Source organism: Eucyclogobius newberryi, unplaced genomic scaffold (genome assembly GCF_026437365.1).
Source record: "Eucyclogobius newberryi isolate DKJ021-1_F unplaced genomic scaffold, fEucNew1.0.hap1 SCAF_12, whole genome shotgun sequence".
NCBI lineage: Eukaryota > Metazoa > Chordata > Actinopteri > Gobiiformes > Gobiidae > Eucyclogobius > Eucyclogobius newberryi.
This window is the reverse complement of record NW_027315746.1, coordinates 20,068,580-20,088,802: the sequence shown is the minus strand read 5'-3', so window position 1 is coordinate 20,088,802 and position 20,223 is coordinate 20,068,580. Positions and strand designations below refer to the sequence as shown.

General features: G+C 39.3%; 2 protein-coding genes across 3 annotated transcripts in view; one reads left to right on the top strand and one right to left on the bottom strand.

Annotated features, from left to right (window-relative positions):
- The first annotated feature begins 11,578 nt into the window (after nucleotides 1-11,578).
- Nucleotides 11,579-13,446, top strand: LOC140355726 (G-protein coupled receptor 55-like). Its single transcript, XM_072440384.1, has 2 exons — nucleotides 11,579-11,634; nucleotides 12,570-13,446. The coding sequence occupies exon 2, from the start codon at nucleotides 12,580-12,582 to the stop codon at nucleotides 13,432-13,434; it is 855 nt and encodes a 284-aa protein (XP_072296485.1). The 5' UTR covers nucleotides 11,579-11,634; nucleotides 12,570-12,579; the 3' UTR covers nucleotides 13,435-13,446.
- Nucleotides 13,447-14,186: 740 nt separating this feature from the next.
- LOC140356393 (semaphorin-6B-like) overlaps nucleotides 14,187-20,223 on the bottom strand; it is a 28,668-nt gene continuing 22,631 nt past the window's right edge. For both annotated transcript variants that reach the window (XM_072441289.1, XM_072441291.1), the window contains 5 exons: nucleotides 20,035-20,211; nucleotides 19,520-19,660; nucleotides 19,096-19,173; nucleotides 18,641-18,702; nucleotides 14,187-17,446 (listed from right to left, as the gene is read on the bottom strand). In XM_072441289.1, coding sequence (XP_072297390.1) covers nucleotides 16,440-17,446; nucleotides 18,641-18,702; nucleotides 19,096-19,173; nucleotides 19,520-19,660; nucleotides 20,035-20,211 — 1,465 coding nt within the window. In that variant the 3' untranslated portion in view covers nucleotides 14,187-16,439. The remainder of the gene's footprint in view (nucleotides 17,447-18,640; nucleotides 18,703-19,095; nucleotides 19,174-19,519; nucleotides 19,661-20,034; nucleotides 20,212-20,223) is intronic.

Here is a 20,223-nt window from a genome sequence, read left to right as displayed (position 1 = left end):
CCTGAACTGACATGGCAGATTGTGTTCCAATACTTTGGTTCTATACAGTCTTTGTTATTACTTAATAAGAAACAAAGCCTAAATGTTACATTAGATGCAATTTGCTTGTTGCTGCCACTAAAAGACACATTCCCCACATCCTTCTTACCCCTCCAAGTCTTTGTGTTATCATAAGCAGCAAAAAACTAAACAAATTTAATATTTTCTCTCAGCACAATTTAACAGGAGCCAGCCCTATGTTCCTGAGACCTAAGGGTTTGAGTTCGGGTTATATGCTGCTATATTTTATGCACAACTATTGTGGATGTTTTTTTTTTTTTCTTTTTTTGAAACTTCCTATAAGTTATCTGTCCTTTCCCCTTGTATCTACTGCGTTGTAACACCAAAATTTCCCCATGTGTGGACAATAAAGGATTATCTTATTTTATCTTATCTTATGTGGAACCTGAACCAGTAGCCTGTTCTATAATTTGAGGAGGTACTTCCCACATTCATAGAACGGGGATGGAGCTGGTGGAGTGTGCCTTTTATGATGCAATGTCCTGGCAGCAGTGTTATGAAACAGCACCGAGGCAGAGATTACTCAAACTAGGTTAGTGGAGCAGCAGCGCACAGTGGCAACAGTCAGGCATTCTTTTTCTGTCTGCCTTCCACTTTTTATAGACATTTATAGTCTTTTGTTTTTGCTCCACAGTGCTTCTTCCTTTTCCACCCACATGACTTTTTCTTGCACACATAACAAAGTCATATCCAAACAAACCATACATATTTATAGTTTTACTCAGTGCAAAACCATGTAGCATAGCACACATTCCACCACACTTGTTTTAAACACCTGCAGTTGGCTACATTAGTCATTCTGTTCTAAACAGCACTTAATACTGGTGCAAGAATTAACATGACCATAGAAACAACCAGAACAACCATAGAAAGTACAATAGTAGTAATTAGTAGTAAGTAGTAGTTACAATACAGTAGTAGTTAATAGTAAAAAGTTCCAACTTCTAGATATTTTTCCAAATTTTCTCCAGTTTTCCTCTGGTTTACATTAGGCCCTCCTCCTTTTGTCTCTTCCATAAAGCCCCTCTGTTCAGCGTCTCCCTTGACAACAGCGCCGACACTTTGACCTCAGCTCTTACGTAACGGCAGTTGAACCGAGCGCTTCAGAGGGAGAAGAGTGGAGAGAGGGGGGAGGTATGAGGCTGTTGGAGCAATACTTGTATGTGGCAGACATTTTGTTTCTCCTGATCATAAAGTAAAAGGGAAAAGGAGGAAGAAAACTCAAAGCCAGAGAGGGGATTTTCTCCTGTCTTTGGGTGATTGCCAATAACAACATAACAGGATAATGCAGCAGATAGAGGCCTGGGGACGAGAAGCAGAAATGTCCGGATGTTTAGATCTTAACTTCTGCCGCAACAACAACCAGCGCTGCAGTTCAGCTTTATGACTGCCTAAGTGCACAGCAAACATCACCAAAGAAACCAATGCACATCTGCATAACTTCATTATCCTTTTTCAGTTTTTCATATAGAGTGAGAAATATGCACTGACTGACCAATGAACAGGGTGTACACAGACTTACTTCTGTGACAAGTTCTCATGTTTTTGTGATTATGAACACGTCTGGTGACATTGTCCCTGTGGTAAATATTTATCATAGTTTTACATCAGTCAAGTTGTGGTTTGTGCAGAAAATGTTACAATTAATAGATGAAAATGACAGGAAGTAGTGCTGAGTTCTACAACAGAACCTGTGTCATCAGAAAGTGACATTCTATCAAAAGCAGAGAAACTCACTCACACCTTCAAACAATTATTGAACAAAATAAAGGCGATGTCAGGTGTAATTATTTGTCAAATCATAACTTGTATGATTTAAATGGAATGGCCTTTATTTACCATCTGGTTGCTATTGTAACAGTCAACAAAATTGCTGAATTGGACACAGACAGGCAAAATGTTTGGTAAAATCTTAAATATAATCATATTCCCTTTATTATAGTCTATGTCACTGGTTGTATGTGGATGAAAATGAATTATCTGCGCTCAAATATACCAAATGATTGTGTCCCGGGGCAAGACTCTTCACTCACCAGTAAATGATTGCTGGTGGTTCCGCTTGGTGGCAGAGTGAATAGCACATGTCAGGGTCCATGTGCTATTCAGTTGCGAGTTAAATTACGGCTCCAACTATTTGCTGAATGTCCTTCCCTTTATCATCCTCATTTCACACTGCAAAACTGAATGCTGGTGGCTGCACTGAGCTGTCAGTCTCCCCCAGGGCAGTTGTGGCTACATAAGTTTGCTTAGTTTACTACCGCCGATTGTGGAGATTGATATGAATAATGCAATAAAATGGTGATGCAACTTAGGATTTTTTGAAACTTTTTTATCGTCTTTTCCCCCCTAGAAAACTGAAACTTTATTGCATTATTGACATTGTGCTGTCATCTGGACACAACCATAGCTCCGCTAATCAAATTTGTGCAAGGAGGACTTACTAACTCGGTTAATTTGTTCAGCTCTATTTGCTCTTCAGCCCATCTGCGTTTGTCACAGATTTGTCACAGATTTCCCTGCATGTCCTATCGTCATGAACATCATACAGCCCTCCTGACTTGCATCAAAGCCACTGCAGCCTTGTGACTCCCTGCAGCAGAATGTACAGGCCTGTTCACATCAAAGGCCCTTTGTGGGGATGAGGGAAGGACTGGAACTGATTGGCTGCACATGGTTCTCCCGGGCTCCGTGGCCAGTCATAGACACTGCGTCCACTTCTTTTTGCATTTCTTCATCGCCTCACTTGCACATTACAAAAGCACTCATTCATATCACCACACAGATCATGGTTTCTTTTAATAGCAGACCATGTTACTGCGTGCCAGTCACTTGTGCTTTGCGATTATTTCAGATCCATCAACAGAGCGGCTAATCGCCTTGTTTTCTCTTGTACAGAGCTAGTGCTAATCCATGACTCCCTTTCCCTGCCCGAGGCTCCTGTAATCGGGGGTTGGAAAACTTTGATCACGTCACTAGGTCAGTATGTCAGATTGACTATAAACACCATCCAGCCAGCATCTTCTGAGCTTCACCATTCTGCATCTCTCCTTATCTCCTCACTGCTGGCTTTTAATGCCTTTTGCAGTCATTCCTACACACTCAACTTTAGGGGATTTGAATCATTATAAGGAATTTGCTATAAAATACTGGTGGTATTTTTTTACAATGCACAATTAAGGATGATCTACTGAACACTGTAACCTGAATTCAAAAGTTGGGATACGTTGGAGAAACAGTTAATGTTGTATAAGAGCCGTGCCACTGATAAAATATTGCCGTCCAGTGGAAACCTGAAAGCATTAAAATAAACACCTGCTCATACAGTACGGTGAGATGTATGGAAACACTCAGAGAGGAATGTGAAGAGCGGGACGTTATGTTTCCTCTGCCTTTTTTGGACCCCTTCCACCAGAACACATACATGAACTGAGTGGTTCAAAAGTTATTCAATGTTTTATCTCATGAAGGAATCCCTAAAACGTCAAATACTGTATAAACTCATTATAGGGGCAGCAAGGGTACTCAAGTTATTGTACTAATAAATAGAACGTTCATCCGCATGCAGTAAACATGTTCATTATGGTCAATAGAAATGTGCACAACTACTATGAGTACTATAACACTGCTACAACCACTGCTAACTAGTTTTATAGTTACTGTGGTAATTCTACTGTTACTATTTACACACTCAGCAGCCAACCTGGGACCTTCAGGTTTGTCACTGGTGAACATTCTAACCACTAAGCCACGGGATGAACTACTACCCCTAATATGAGCAAATATACATTTAACTAAAACTAAAGTATCTTCTAACTTTATTACATTAACTTAAATAGGAGCAGCTTAAATCAAAGTGGATTAATACTGAAGATCCAATTATAAAACACTTATTGGTAAGTACAGCCACACTGATTTGTCTAACTTGGCCTGTAATCCTATTTATTATTCAGTTTAGATGCCAACCGTACTTCCATTAAGAGTGATCAAAATCTAAGTTCTGTGTCTTCAAGAGGGAAGAAAACACACATTCCTAATTTGGTAAAAGTTGCTGTTAAAGTGAAGAGTGCAGGTGTATAAACAGACTCTGGTTTAACCTGTCAGTGATGGACAGACGTGTCTTTGCAAATGCCAGGCTTTATTTACTCCCTTGGAAACCAGAGTTAGTTTTGACAAAATATTTAAATTTAGTTTTAGTCTAGGTTTAGACACGTTTGACAAAAAATAATTTTAATTTTAGTCAAGATTTAGTGAAATATTTAGTTTTAGTTTTAGTCTGATTTTAAATGACTGATTTAGTTTGTATTGTATGACTTGAGTTTGTATTTAGTCTGGTTTGGCAGATTGAAAATTGGAACTTTCTTTAATTCATTTATGTTTAGAGTTTATTAATTTGACAAAATATCTGTACTTTTGTAGTTCATGGTTTAAGTCCTTATGATGACTTTTTATTTAGTTTTGGTCAGCAAAATAAAAACGAAAAACTCCTGTCCATTTAAAATTTTTGTTGAACTTTCTTCACATTTATCACTGTTGCGTGAAACCAGTTAATAATTTAAACAAAAAACAAACAAACTGAAAACCGGTAATTCAAGTCTCAGATTAACTAATAACCAGAACTCAAAGAAAATTGTTTCAGTATTCTTATTTCAACCATGTTTGGCTCGTCATGTTTTTACATATGAAAACAAATGGCTTCTTTCACTTCTTTATGAACCCCACTGACAAAAGAGAGACGCGCTTCATGGTTTATTCAGGTTTATTCCACAGATTGACCAGCTGCATTAGTTCATTAAATCCTAATTAGATTTTTGGATTAAATCAGGGTTAGTTATTAATTTACTTGATGGACTCAGATTATGTTTCAGATGTTTCAGAATTTTTTAAACGCGTCCAAAATGAAACAAACTAGCTCATCTGATCAATTTCTATTATTTTGTCTAAAACTAAAGAAATATGCTTTCAATGTTATTTTCCTGAACAGACTTTTTAACCATTGGCTTTTAACAGAAATAGTCAACTCTGCTCCAAACGACATGCTTTACTGACGAAACGTTGGATGTAGATGTCTCAATTAAAAACCCTCCAAGCCTAACGTTGACTATCCACATACAAGAGTAATAGTGTTTATTTTAATGACACTTGCAGTCGTCCCGTCTCTCCCTCTGTTCCACTCTTCTATGTTGCCTGTTATGTTTCTCTTCTTTTTCTTGTTGTCCACACACACCTCGCTCGTGTTTGAATAGAGGGTGTGCTCTGTTGCCTGAACGCTTAAGCTGGGTGAATAAAACACTCCCTATTTAACACATTTCAATACATAATGTACGTAAAGGATCATCTATTATGGCGTGAAATTATTACGCAAACATAATCCTTTCTCATTGGTCCGTAGGGTTGTCGCGGTAACGGTATGGTGTTTGTCTGAAGATGAATCTGTGTGCGTCGCCATGTGTGACCCACTTAACGGCGCTCACACATGTCCGTACATATGTGCAGACACAAGAATAAGATGTTTACGGTGAAGAGAAGAGGAAAGACATGTTCCGTCCTGCCGCACATTTTGCTCAACAACAAAAGACTATTTCTGCTTCCGGCCCTGAGTCACATTTGACCCACTGGACACCGGATCTCACAGCTTGTAACATCTTTTTATATAAGACATGATCGAACAACAAGTCTCCAAGAGAGATCGCAACTGAACCACTTATGACTTCAGCTTCTAGAACTCATTATAACAATTAGGTCAAATATGTTGTCAATAAAACTATTAACTGAAGGAATAATGAGCGTCAATTTGAATGCATAATCCCTGATTTGTTTATCCATCCATCCATTTTCTACCGCTTGTTCCATTTCGGGGTCGCGGGTGACTGGAGCCTATTCCACTTTGGGCCTTAGGCGGGGTACACCCTGGACAGTGGCCAACTCGTCCCATTCGTCTATGATTCATTAATTCTCACAACATACATATACAAGGATGTCGGCACAATTTAGATACACTTAAGATTTAAAGTACTGTCCTATTGTATTTCTCCCCTCTGTACGACCTTTTTAAATGTAAGAATAATTTGTTTACCAACTATTCCTCATTACAATGTTTTAAGAATTGAATTTTTGTTTGTTTGTTATGTCTCATTTTGATTATATTTCCAAGTAGATTTCATTCAGGTTTCTTGCACCTTTTGTCTAACCATCTACTGTCAATGAACAATCCTCACCCATTTCATTTCATCATCCAATATGTAAAAATCATGGATCCAGTGGGAGATCTTTTTTGTGTTGATGCTGCTTTGTGTGTGCGAGCCGGTTGATGCAGAGCCCTCTAGTGTTCATGATGTGGTACAACACACTTATGTAATACATGGAGGTTGTTGGGTTTAGTCCTTGTATGGTTTTGGTCTGTAATAGTGAGCCATTTATAAATAAAATAAGTAATAAAAGTTATTTGAGGAGGGTAAATACAAGATGTCTTTATACACATTTATACACACACCTAAACGTTTTGGGCAAGTTTTTTTGTATTACTTAAAAAGAATAAAATGTGAGTGTGCATTTGTCAAAACCACACACTAATACAATGCCTTATATCGCACAGTAAAGACATAGTGCGCCAGGTCCAGAATCAAATCCAAATCTATTTAAATGTATGTAGGAAATTGAACCACAAACCAAGAGTTTATTTTAAAATAATTAATTAAGCCTTATTTCAGCTGGTTTGTGGATTACAATAATTAAAATAGTATTATCAGTTTTTAAGTTCAAGTTAAATTCAAATTGAGCACACTTATGTATATCACCACTCCACATGCAATGTTTCTTTACTGTACAAAAGTCTGTTTCCAAAGCAAACACACCCTGGGAAGGCATTACACACTTTTCAGCTTGTGTGCCACCACTGGCACATATCCCAGCCATTATGCAACAACTGAACGTTATGTAATCACCCACTAAAAAAAATAGACACAAACTTTGGCCAAAACACAACTCTAAACATTTAGCCCTCCACATGGCAATTACTGACTAACCCAGTTTTTGTGTTATTTGTTAATCAGAAATATGGTGTTTTGCTGAAGCTGAGAATGTCTGCATTGCGTCACAGCGGGAGAGAGCAGAGGGGGGGAAACGAAGGAGAGGAAAGCAGGGGCACCGCGAGGGGAGAGGAGTGTGTCTTTACTGACCTACATTCTGACACCCCACCCCACCGCAGTGTACCCCACCGTCTCAACGTGTAAAGGGCACTTTGAAAACCAGCTGCAGACATGGCAAGTACAGTAAAGTGAGACACACTGTACCTGAGCATTGGCCTGCACAAAGTATGGAAGATTAAATGTGTACCTATGTCACAATTCATATTTTAGTTTTTTATGTATTAGTTTATTTAAAAGGGACAGAACAGAGAGCATTGCCACTTGTAAATAGTAACCAATGCCATGCCCATAGGCCATATAGCCAAAGGCTAATTTGAGAACAGACATCGACATTCAACATGCAGCACAGTAGAATGTATTCTCAAAAGTACATAATTAAGATGGCTTTAGTGTTCACTGGCTTGATTTAATTTTAGCTACTGCTTCACTTTTCAGTTGTATGTATTCAGATCCATAAGGGTTTTCACTTCGGCGGTTATAGTGTTCCAGATCTGTGAGCCTTTTACGGCAAACAAAAGTGCTCTTGCATTTAGCAGATACAGCCGCAGTTTGCAGTCTCCACATGCTACATTTAGATATAGTATACTGAGAAATACAGGGCTTTTTCAGTTCTGCTGGACATAGATTGGTCCTGGTTTACACCTGGTTTAGACATAGATCTGATATAGAACTGGTTTAGACCTGGTTTTAGAGCGGGTTTCGACCTAGGTTTGACCTTTTTTTTTTCTTTTTTTTTACCTTTATACAGAGAGAACCCTTGAGAGTAAGGGTTTAAACCAGATATAGACTTCGTTTAGACCTGGTTTAGACCTAGTCAAGACCTAGTTAAGACCCGTTTAGACCTGGTTAAGCCCTGGTTAAGACCCATTTTGACTTGGTTTAGACCTGGTTAAGACCTAGTCAAGACCTAGTTAAGACCTGGTCAAGACCCGCTTATTGAGATAATGTTTTACGTAAAGTAACAATAAATAGGGCCACTTAGAAAACCTTCTTAAAAACATAATGAATAGAAGTATATAAATACATTCAAGCTCCTTAATACTATGTGTCATGTCATTTTTTCTTTTTTTCCCATTCGAATACAGATTACATAATAGGCTGCAGAGTAAATGACATCAGTAGATTACTGAGATTACTGTACATATTTTGTTTCTTGTTTTAGCACTACTGCCCTTAAACAACATAAAACTTTGCTCTGTCAGAATTTCAGAGACCATGTTTGATTCTCAAGACTCTTGTTTAATTTGGGGAAATTAAAATAACATACACTTTGTCAGTTTTACTTTCCAAAACACTTTTCACTCAGCACATTTATGGACCAGGCAGAGATATAAAATACATAGTAAATGGTCTCATTTATATAATGCTTTGAAACCCCACAGGGAACTGAACATCAAGGAGACAGTCTCTCACATGTATAAACCACAACTGACAGGAAGTACGTATAGTGCAGATTTACACCTGGTTTACACCTAGTTCTGACCTGGTTTTGAACTGCTTTTGACCTGGTTTAGACCTAGTTTTGACCTGAAATGTTCAACATTAAGGCATTAGATGTATCTGGTATTTATTTCATAATGTGTTTTACTGCTCAAAAAAACTTTAAAAACAAATCTGACCCATAGAGGTAATTTAATGCCATACCTTGGAACATTCCAGGCAAAGCAATAAGAACTCCATGGAGACAAGCGGAAAACTTGCATAGTCCAACTTAAAGTCCTTGTGTAGTTCTGGTTCAGTCCAGATAGAGACCTGGTTTAGTCCTGGTATTGACATAACTGGTTTTGTCTGGTCTTGGTTCACGTTACATTTGAATCCAGTTAAATCCAGTATCAGTATGAAAAGTTTACAGTTAGTTTTCTGTTTCATGCGTCCTCATTTTGCTGACCATATTGTTATTGCACTATTTACTGCAGTTATCACATACTGCTTATTTCTCTATGAGGCAGCTTTACATTAGATTTGTTCTGACCTGGGAACTATGTGTGTGAAAAACAGCAAGAGCCTGAAGGGATCTCACAAAAATGAATACAACAACAGACTGCACCGAAACACTTAATCCTCTCATTTCCTGTGCTATATTATACTCTGCCCTTCATGCTGGGGACAAGGCAGATGCAGTTTTTAATAAAGTGGGTTGGAAAACTAATAAAAACACAAGCTGAGATTAGTAATAGGAATGGCCTTCTCTATTGTTATCCCTGCACAATATTCACAAAACTGTTATTTAGCTGCCTGTTTGATTATTGCATTAATAGTGAAACCAGCTAATATATGCACAGTGAGCTATAAAATGTTTCTGAAAAAGCGATCTGTCTACAGGATTTAAAGTCAAAACTGTAATTTTTCAAGAATGTACAATGCTCAGTCATGCACAAATGCTTCCCAGATGAATATAATTATTTCTGCAGCTAGTCTGTTTCCAAGGAAAGATCAACAAAACAAATGTAATCATTGAAATATTCCTATTAAACTTCCTCTGACAAGAATGAGAAAGTTGAGCTCAGATTTGTAGTGAAGGAGGACGTGGAAACAGGGTACAGAGGATTTGATGGGACATGTAGTTGCTTTATTGTGCTTTATTGTGTTTTAACAGTGTTCCCTCATTATTATTTTACTCAAAGTTGTATTTTAAGTGACTTATGCATGTTTGAGTAATCTTGTAGTGCATCTGCGTAGGGCTGTAATTGTTTGGTTGTTTCATCGATGAATCAGTCGATGGTGTCGTAGTTGACTAACTTTTTATTAGTCCGCGCTAATTATTTTTTAGATTTATGCAGCAGAATGGAGAAACACAGAGTGAGTTAGAGGAGGTTTTGGGAGTATTTTATCTATTCATTCTGCTTTTTGACAAATGTTTTATGATAATTTGTGTGCATTTTAAGTTAGATATAGGGTCATATATATTTAAGTTAGATATGGGTTTTCTTTTTTTAAATAAACAAAGAACATTTGAGCAAATGCAATAGAAAATAACAGAAATCATAATAATAATAACTTATAACATTAACACTTAAGGCACACTGAAACACAAATACAATTACGCCTCATGTCCTAAATATATGTCCCATGTAGTCACTCTTTTGAATATGTCCATTTTCTGAATGTCTGATTATGGAAATTCTTGATAGTTTTGAGAGCCTTTTTAGCTCTACTTCTCACTCCCTTTTTGTCAACCAAGAATTTATGTAATCAACTACAATCCTACAACAACTGCATTTAGACTGGGACATAGACATGGGATTAAATCATGTTGTGTATCAATCATTTCAAAAATAAAAACACACAAATAAAAATCCACTTTTTCCTTTATTAAATTGTGTTAGATCATTTTTGCAGTTTACAAAGAACAACATTGTATATTCAACATATGTCATAATGTATTTCTTCTAGTCTTCTTTAATGATAATATTGTCATCATTGCGTTGCCTAAATTTACTTATAACGTTAATACTCATTACTCTTGATGTGACCGTTTGCACCTTCAGTAATAATTATTGTAATCTTTGGTGTTGCAAACATATCTAGTTTCAGAGACACGCGTCAGTACTTACAGAGCATGAAACCACAACCTTTCCGTCTTGTTCTTCCTGTCATGAATTCTCACCATTGTATTTGTGACATTATTGTATATGACAATGGCCATTAATAAATAACACTTACAAATGAAACAGGCTGCTAGTTATGAAAACGATCATGATTTTGGGATAAACACATGAACTATCTCTGTCATAAACAAAATAATCTAAACTGAACACAAAATGCTCTCATACAGCGCTCTTTGGCCTGTTTGATTGAGACAATGTTTTACGTAAACTCACAAACGTAACAATAACGTACGTAACAATAAATCGAGCCACTTAGAAAGCCTTCTTAAAAACATAATGAATAGAAGTATATAAATACATTCAAGCTCCTTAATACTATGTGTCATCTCATTTTTATTTTTTTCTCATTCGAATACAGATTACATAATAGGCTGCAGAGTAAATTACATCAGTAGATTACTGAGATTACTGTACATATTTTGTTTCTTGTTTTAGCACTTCTGCCCTTAAACAACATAAAACTTTGCTCTGTCACAATTTCTCCTTCAAGACCATGTTTGATTCTCAAGACTCTTGTTTAATTTGGGGAAATAAAAATAACACTTTGTCAGTTATACTTTCCAAAACACTTTTCACTCAGGACATTTATGCACCAGGCAGAGATACAAAATACATAGTAAATGGTCTCATTTATATAATGCTTTGAAACCCCACAGGGAACTGAAAGTGCCTGACATCAAGGAGACAGTCTCTCACATGTATAAACCACCACTGACAGGAAGTGCGTATAGTGCAGATCTCCATCTATCTCAATTTGAACAAGGTGGAAACATGCTCTTTGTATAGTAGATGACAACAGGGTCTGGAGAGCAAGTTTGATGGTAAGCTTGCATTATAATTTTTTTTGTTTTTTTGTTGAGCAGATGTGCATTTCTGCATTTTTATTTAATTTCTATGGGGGCTACAAACACAGGGCGACAATGTACTTTTTTTTAAATGTTCAGTAGAAAAGAAAAGGAATCAAACATGATTCTACAGAATAATGTTAAACTTGCAGTATTTTGTAAATCATAAATATAAAAAAAAATATATATATATATATATATATATATATATATATACATTTCTCTTTAAGTTAACGTTCTTTGAAAACGTAATTACTAATGTAGCTCTCAAGTAAGAGTTACGCTATTTTAAATAATAATAATATTGCTCAAGTAAAAGTGAAAAGTTTCCCAAATATTTACTATAGTAAAACTAAACAAGTATTTGTTACTACTAAGAACATTTGTTGTATATGTAAAGTATGATTTATGATTTGTGTCGATGTGATCGGACACACAAAACAACAATAATGCACAGATTCTGGTATTTCCAAAGACAAGAAACAAATGACAAAAACAAATCATACCTCAAGAGAAAGTGTAAGTGTTTTTAAAGCAGTAAATGTTGTTCATATAGCACTTTTGTCACTTTGTCATGAGGAGTGACCAAAACTTTAAAAGTACTGTTACTAAAATATTGCTCAAGTAGTAAAAGTATGGCACCATAAAAACTCCTCTGAAAAGTACTTAATTTTTCTTTGGCCTGTAGACTTTATTAGGCAGCAAAGTTCAGTGTGAAATGAGGAGGAGAGGAGGGAGGACATGCAGTACATTGTTGAAGTCAGGATTTGAACTCACAATGCTGCACTTGGAGCCTGACATATGTGTGCTGTGTCTTAACCACTCAACCACCGGGCAGGACTAGAAAAAAAGGACTTAAATGTTATAATGTAAGTGAGTACAACATTATAACACATTGTTTCTTTGCGCAGACAGAGCAGCATGTGCATGAATACCACCTCCTCTGAGTGCAGAGACACTCTCCAGGGCCTGGGCTACGTGTTCCTCTTCGTCCCAGGGATCCTGCTGCACATCGCTGCTTTCCGGGCCTTTTTCTCCCGGCTGGGCTCATGGACGGACACCTACGTCTACATGTTCAACCTGGCCCTGGCCGACTCTACACTCATCCTCTTCCTCCCCTTCAGGATCTACGACGCCTTTTGGTGCCTTCCTGTATCCCCCCTGTGCACGGTCCTTTTCAACATGCATTTCCTCAACATGTACGCCAGCATCATGACCACAGCGGCCGTCAGTGTGCACAGGTACCTGGCCGTGAAGTTCCCCATGTGGGCCAGGTCCTGGAGCCGAAAAAAAGAGACGGCGTGTGCAGTGTGCCTGCTCATCTGGGTGCTTCTGTTAACTGTGATCATTGTATTCAGAGAGGAGACCTATCCTGACAAACTCTGGACATGTTACGAACGACGGAAAGATAGGATTCTCCACCTTGACTTTATTCTTCTGCTGCTTCTTCTGGGCTTCCTTCTCCCACTGTTGATACTCGTGTTTTGTTCAAGTCAGATTATCTACATTTTGCTCAAACATAATGATGAAACACAGGAAAAGAAAGGTATCATTGGAATAGTCACAGCTAATATGGTGATATTTGTGGTATGTTATACTCCTATAAATGTGGGCTACATAGTGAACTACCTAAATGAGGTGCCTGCAAACTGGAGGTGCGTTTCCATACCCGCACACAACTACCTCATGGTTTCTGAGTGGATTGCCTCAACCAACTGTTGCTTTGATTCTATCAGCTATTACTTCCTTCTCAAACATTTTTACTCTCAACAATGAGTTTTATATTGTTTTTTGCACATATGTTTAACGTTGGTAATGGAAATATTAGTTTAGTTTAAATTATACAATTGATTCCTGCAAATTGCCTCTTATTATTAGTGTCTATTGAAATCACTTGACATTTAAAAACGTAACTCTCTGATGACGGTAATATCGTTTTCTACATTTGTCATAGTTTGTTTTTAGAAATCAAAGTAGAGCCAAATGCCTGTCGACCTTTATCTGACCTTACTGCTCTTTGTGAGATGTTCAAAGCACTAAATCAAAGCAGACAACAAAAGGCCATTCTCATTTTTTTACCTCTCGTTCAAACAGTGGTCTGGTCATACAGTGTCCGGTCAATGCACTGACCCCCATGGGAGATTTGACCGTCTGAGGCCCGATATTTGAATAGATCCTTGCTGAGGCCCCGTGGAGCAGGGCCAGTGTGCATCTCCCTCTAGTAGTGACGATGCAGACTTAAAAATGCCGCAATTGTGCCATAAACAAAGACTGAGAAAGTGGAAATAATCATCCAAATCTGTTGTGCTTCTTACAGTAACATTACTTTTCATCGGTGATAATGAAAAAATAAACTTCTATTTGAGTAAAAGGTGTGTGGCAGTGTTTCAACCAGAAATGTGCAAATGCTCACTTGCTTTTCACTGAGCACCCAATTAAATATAATGTATTGCCCTGAGGAGATAACCATTTTGTGCAGTATAAGTGTTGTGGATCCTCTTTAGCATCAAGCACGACAACATCAGCAGTCAATTATATAATGCCATTTAATAGCAATACTCCAAAGGTTTATGGTTATTATAACATCAGTATCTTAGCAACTATGAATGACAGGGGGGAAAGGAAATTCTGCAGGCATCATTGAAAAGAATAAAACTCAGTTCTGTCTGAGATCTCTACACTAAGAACAGGGAACAGCTGAGCTCAGCAGTCAGTCCGTAAATACTGTACATACATCTTATTCACAGCGAAATAAAAATGCACATCAGGACTAGAGTCCCTTCTCAGGAGAGCAACAGTGAGCTCCTGAAAACCCAACAATGACATATCTTCTATTTACACTATTTACAAATCGTACAGACTATTTTCCAATGCAAAAGAAGATAAATGGTTTTGTGCTTTCGCTTATTACTGCACAGTATAATGACAAAATGAAGAGGTACATTCATTCGATTGAGATGCTGAAAAAGTACTTTCAAGATCCCCCAGTATGGCAGTACAATCACTGGAGTGGAAAAGGTGAAGTGATACATGATACACAGTGTTCTCTCACAGCATTACAATCAATTTGAAGGTTTGCTCAAAACATACTGATAAATCAAAATGAATACAACAACTCTGAAAGAAATATTTCAAGTTAGCAGTAAATACATTACAGTCTAGAAAGCATCGTGGTAGAAAATGAGCAAACCCTTAAACATTAGCAATCAGTGTCATTGGCATAGGGACAATGGGAGATGAGACTTTTAACAGTACAAGCTGGCATTAGGAAATAATAGAAACAGTCCAAAGGCATATCACAAATACTGCAAGTGGTGATATGAAAATTACAGTCACCGACCGACATGTACACTGCAAAATGCAAAGAGTTTATGGCACTTAATTTCTTGAGGAATCAGTCAACAGTCACAAATTGGAAATGATTTTGGCACACATAAGAAAAAGATAAATTATCAATGCTTGTCAGGGCTTATAAGCAATATAAATGTTCAAATGACATGGTATTTGCAAGCTAATGCCTGATATGAAAGTATGCTTGATGCAAACGGCTTACATTATTGTTTAAACTAATGCAAAGTGTATATACAGAAAACTATATATTGCTGCTCACTGTTGATCTCAAGCTAGTGTTGTTGCTCCTTATTCACAGCTTGATTCGGCTGCTTTATCCAGTCTCTGTTTTATGACTTCCATTTCCTCCGACAATTGTGTTGATCTAAACATGCAGCCTTTCATACAGCACTGGACACTTTGATGGCCTCAATATATAGTCCCATTTATCTGCTGGGAACACTTCTATTACCTTTATTAACTTTGTATTGGCTTCATTCTCTGACCCAATCACTTTTGTTGGTCTTCTATCTTACATGTGAGACCTTGACCCCACAGTGTCTTACGATGGAATAAAGCCATGACCATGTTGCACACATTATAACAGTGTATGAGTACATGTATACACATATAGCCCCTCTGCAGCATATGACAAAGTGTACATTACAGTATCCTTTTTGTTCCATTCCTCTCTCTACGGGTCCATGTGGAATTACAAGTCTGTAAGAATACATGGAGTAGAAGGGACAGAGCGATTGAGGCACACAAAAACAGAGATGGACGTTTCAGATGTCGGTGATGTACAGCAGCAGAAAATCTGCTGACATTTCAAAGCTGCAGCCGGCTCTGAGTTACAGCCTCACATCCCAGAAGGCAGGTTAGAGGCAGTTCTATGTCTCCCCTCACAGTACATAGCTGTGTACAAATGTGTAGAAAGAGTTTGAAAAAGCCTCTATTTGGAAAAGACCATATTATAAGTAACAGGTCACAGTCGTTTGACATAATTCATCTTAATTGGATGTTTTTCAGAGTGACTCATTTGACTTCAAGTACCTACTTGGAGACGAAGCCAAAGGGGCAATACTGGTGAACAGATGGGTGATGTTCTAGTTAATGTTATCCACAAAGAGAGAAGCCTCAGACTAGTGCCTCTGCAGCCATACTTTATGTTCAGAGACCAAAGGCTTAAATGTCTATCCACATCTTTATATCCTCCCCTCCCTCTCCGTCACACCTCTCTCCTCTGCTGCTGGAGCCAGGGAGAAGAACAGCTCTGCAATGCAGACACAGCAACAACCTCAGCCCATCTGACCAATTAGTGTGCGCAGGGATATGAGTGGCAGAGCTGGGAGCCAGTCACAGTCATGGAGCGATACAAGAGGCCAGGGGCTGAATGGCAATGACATAAACAAAAGGAGGAGGCCAGAGACACTCTACTGGTCGCTTTTAAGTCACTGTCCATTCTGAGTTCTGTCATTACAGCTCTTCTTCATCAAATGGCTCAAGTCCATAAAGTCGGTCAGCTCGCCCCGCTCTAGTGCCCCCCGTATAAGCGCTCTGCTCAGTGCAGGAGTGTGCTGCTGGGACACATAGGCCTGGCTGCTTGGGGCAGGCATTGTAGGTGGTGGCAGAGGAACAGGGACCATACCGTGACTGCTCAGAATGTATCCCTCCTGTGGCCAGCGCAGAGGCAGCGGCTCGCTGTACTCCATCTGGCTGGGTACGCTGGGGGCAGTGAGGGCAGTGGGCCCGCTGGGTGCTGACACTACCCTGCGGCGCTCGGGGGAGTCCTGTGGGGTCATGGGATACACATATTCACCTGCAGACTTTCTGAGGGGTGCCTTGGGCGTCCCTTTCAGTGATTTCTCCTGCTTACTGAGGCAGACGTAGTGCTGGCGGGGAGTGTCGTTCCCTCGTCCCTCGCCGTTGTGGCGCCCCACCCCACCTTGTGGGAAAAGTCTGGTGGTCAGGTACACAGAGGGAGGCATGCGACAAGGTGAGCCTAACCCCACCGAGCCCCCTCCCAGGTATGTCTGGCTGGTGTCCCAGCCTCCAGAGTTGGAGTCAGACAGTCGAAGCCCACGTCGCTTCTGTTGTGGCGTGTGTTCTGGAGTGGGCAGGAAACCTGGGTCGAGCTCTCCAGATTTGACCCACCCATTGGGCATGACGAACAGGGTCTCTCCGCCCTGAGAGCACTGGCGTTCACCTCCAGCTTGACGCGTGACACTTAGGACCGAGCCTCCCATAGCACTGTTTATCAAGCCCCTGTCGCGCCGCTGTAAACTCGACTGAGACCCAGTATGATGTCTCCGGTTGGACGGTTTGTGAGCCATAATCCAGCAGACCGCCAGGCCGGAAAGGGCTGCTCCGATAGTGAACGCTGACACTGCAGACGCCACCAAGAGGTTCAGGGAAACCAGGCTCTCAGGTTCAATCAGCAAACTCTGCTGCAAGATACCTATAGAATAGATAGACAAGTTTTTGTCATTCAAGTTATAACACAAAACTCAAAATGGAGTAATGGATTTGCGGTGTTAATCTACTCTAGATTTCTGTCCACAGGGTGCTCTTAAACATCATTCATACATATAGTGCTACATAGCAGCATCTGCTTAGTGCTTTATCACCACAAGACAAAGGTAGGGTAAAAAAAAAATCTATATCTACAATAACACGTTAATTGTTGGTCATAATGTGTGGCATTAAAAGTCTATTTTGTGGGATGAGTCTTTCTAAGAGGGTCTCTCCACTCTTGCCTTGAGGCTCCACAGGCTCTGCTTTCTACCGGCCTGTAACAGTCATCAGCTCTCTCAGACCACAGCAGCTGACTCCTCACTCTTTCCAGCCTCCAGCCGGTCACTGAGTCTGTCTCTCTCTCTCTTCTCACACAAGGAACCATTACCTCAGTGTTTCCAGCACGACTTTAATCACTCCCATCTGCAGACACAGCAGCACAAGAAAGTCCACAGCAGCGCCACACTTCCACTTCAGGCCTTCCACTTTTATAATCAGGATGAACGTGGGCAGCCCATATGTCATTGTAAGAGAGAGCATGGGATGGTCCACAGTGTGTTTCAATGTGTTTCTTAAGTATTAATCTCACGGACGGATGTCTTTGAAGCTGACCTACCTCAGCGGTCCTCTCTTAATGTTACTTTGGTGACAATGGAGCCTCTTTGTAGAAATTACATTATTTTTTAAAGCTAACCTTGGCCATTCCCCTCACAGACTGTTTTGAGAGAATAAAGACTTGCAAGTGGGAGTATGTTGGTATTCTCATCATGCAAAGGTTTACTGTCTGTTATAGTTGTCATTTCTCTTTCACATCCTCTCTAATTAAGCCGCCTCATACACTGCAGAATTTGACCTGCAGGACTCAAAGCCAAATTGATTCCCATTCGCCACAATGACAGCAATTTCTTCATATGGCAGTTAAGAAACTTGCTGTTCAAGATTTAGAAGTCCTCTCTGTAATTAAACTTGTCAAAATGCAGAAGTTGCCACGTACGTCCCAATGCTTTGGAGCAAGGGGAGCTCATTTAGAGAACAAAATGTTCAGCAGACAGGTGTAGTTATCTATGTAACCACTAGGTGGAGACTGCCCTTAGTCCACAGCCCAGCCTGAAGTCCATGTTATAATGCTGCAACATACCATCACAGTCTCCTAGATGGGAGGTGGCGTTCCCATACTCCACGTCCTGCTGAAATGGGAGCCTGCAGTCACAAAAGCGTGCATCAGGACCATAAATGACATTTACATGTATATAGAGTAAATGCAAGTAAATATTGATCTGCATAATTGTTTTCTCTTTTTGCTCGTAACCTGTGCCCTAGGTCAGGGGTTAGGCTCATACACACAAGGGGCGACACTGGACATCAATATATTTTACATTCCAAGATATTATGAAGCACTTCACTGACTTTGGTAATTCCCAGTAGTATATAGAGGTTTATTGATTCATTTTCATTGTAATCTATGGTTTTGTAAATTATGCTCTGCATTTTCAGCCTAACACAATCATTTATATTCACAATACTGAATCTGCCTCTACATTGGTACACTGCGAGCCTGGTGTAGTAATACCTTGGTGTGTGACTATATCTTACCTTGTGCCTGGTCTCAGAAAGGAGCAGGTGCTGCCTCTGGTCCAGCCACAATACGGATCTCGTGAGGCCAGACAGCTTCTGCACACAACATTGGAAACAAAGTCTAAGATATGCTGAATGTTAACCTCATTTTCATACTAACACTAACTAGATGAGAAAATGTCTACGAGCTGAACTTCTGTTATGTTGCGGCTACATGTCTTATGTTGCAGCTACCGTGGACTACGTATTTGCTTCCAAAAAGTTGATAACACACACTGAACAAAAATATACATGCAACACTGTTGTTTTTGCTTCCAACATTTTCTATATACTATAGAAAAATTGTGACATCCTTATGTTCCAATAAATTTGATTAACAAATATTGGATTATTTACTGCTAATTTGACTGATATGTGGTTGAAGTAAAGAAAAGGCACTGACCTCATGCAGCGTGAATGAAGATGGCAGCGGGACGTAGGCACTCGGACCAGACATGAGGGGAAGGCCAGAAGCAAAGTGTGGCTGGTTCTGTCCAGAGACAGAGACAGGAGCTGGCGAGCCTGAGGAGAGTCCTCTCCGCATCTGCACACAGCCACAAGAAGAAAAGTGTCTATAGAGTGAGGTGCAAAAACAAATTCAGATTTTGTATACAAAATGTAATTCTTACAGCAATATGTCAGATAGAGTACATCAATGTCTAAAATTGAAGTAGGGTTAATACTACATCCCTACACTGATGTAACTGAGATTCCCAAATTACAAAGATAAGTTTAAAAGATACAATAGGACTTTCCCAGTTAACAATCAATGGCATAATAAAACTTTCATAGAGTACATTTTTTCTATAAATACTTACAACATATTGGTGTTGAGCCTTCATACGAACGCAGGAGCTTGAATATCAATGGATACATAGACAAAAAAATGGCAAAAAACCTTAATCATAATTCACTCACTTGTCAGGGTTGAAGCCCTCCACCTCTTCCAGGAACACGCTGTTGTGGGACACTAAATCTCCATTGGGAATCATTAAAAATTTCAAGATGGTTCCTCGGGTTGAGCCCAAAAATAACACGGTTCTGTTCTTGTGTGGACCTGCTTCTGTGTCCACCACCATTGCTGTCAGCTGGTACCTAATCACAGAC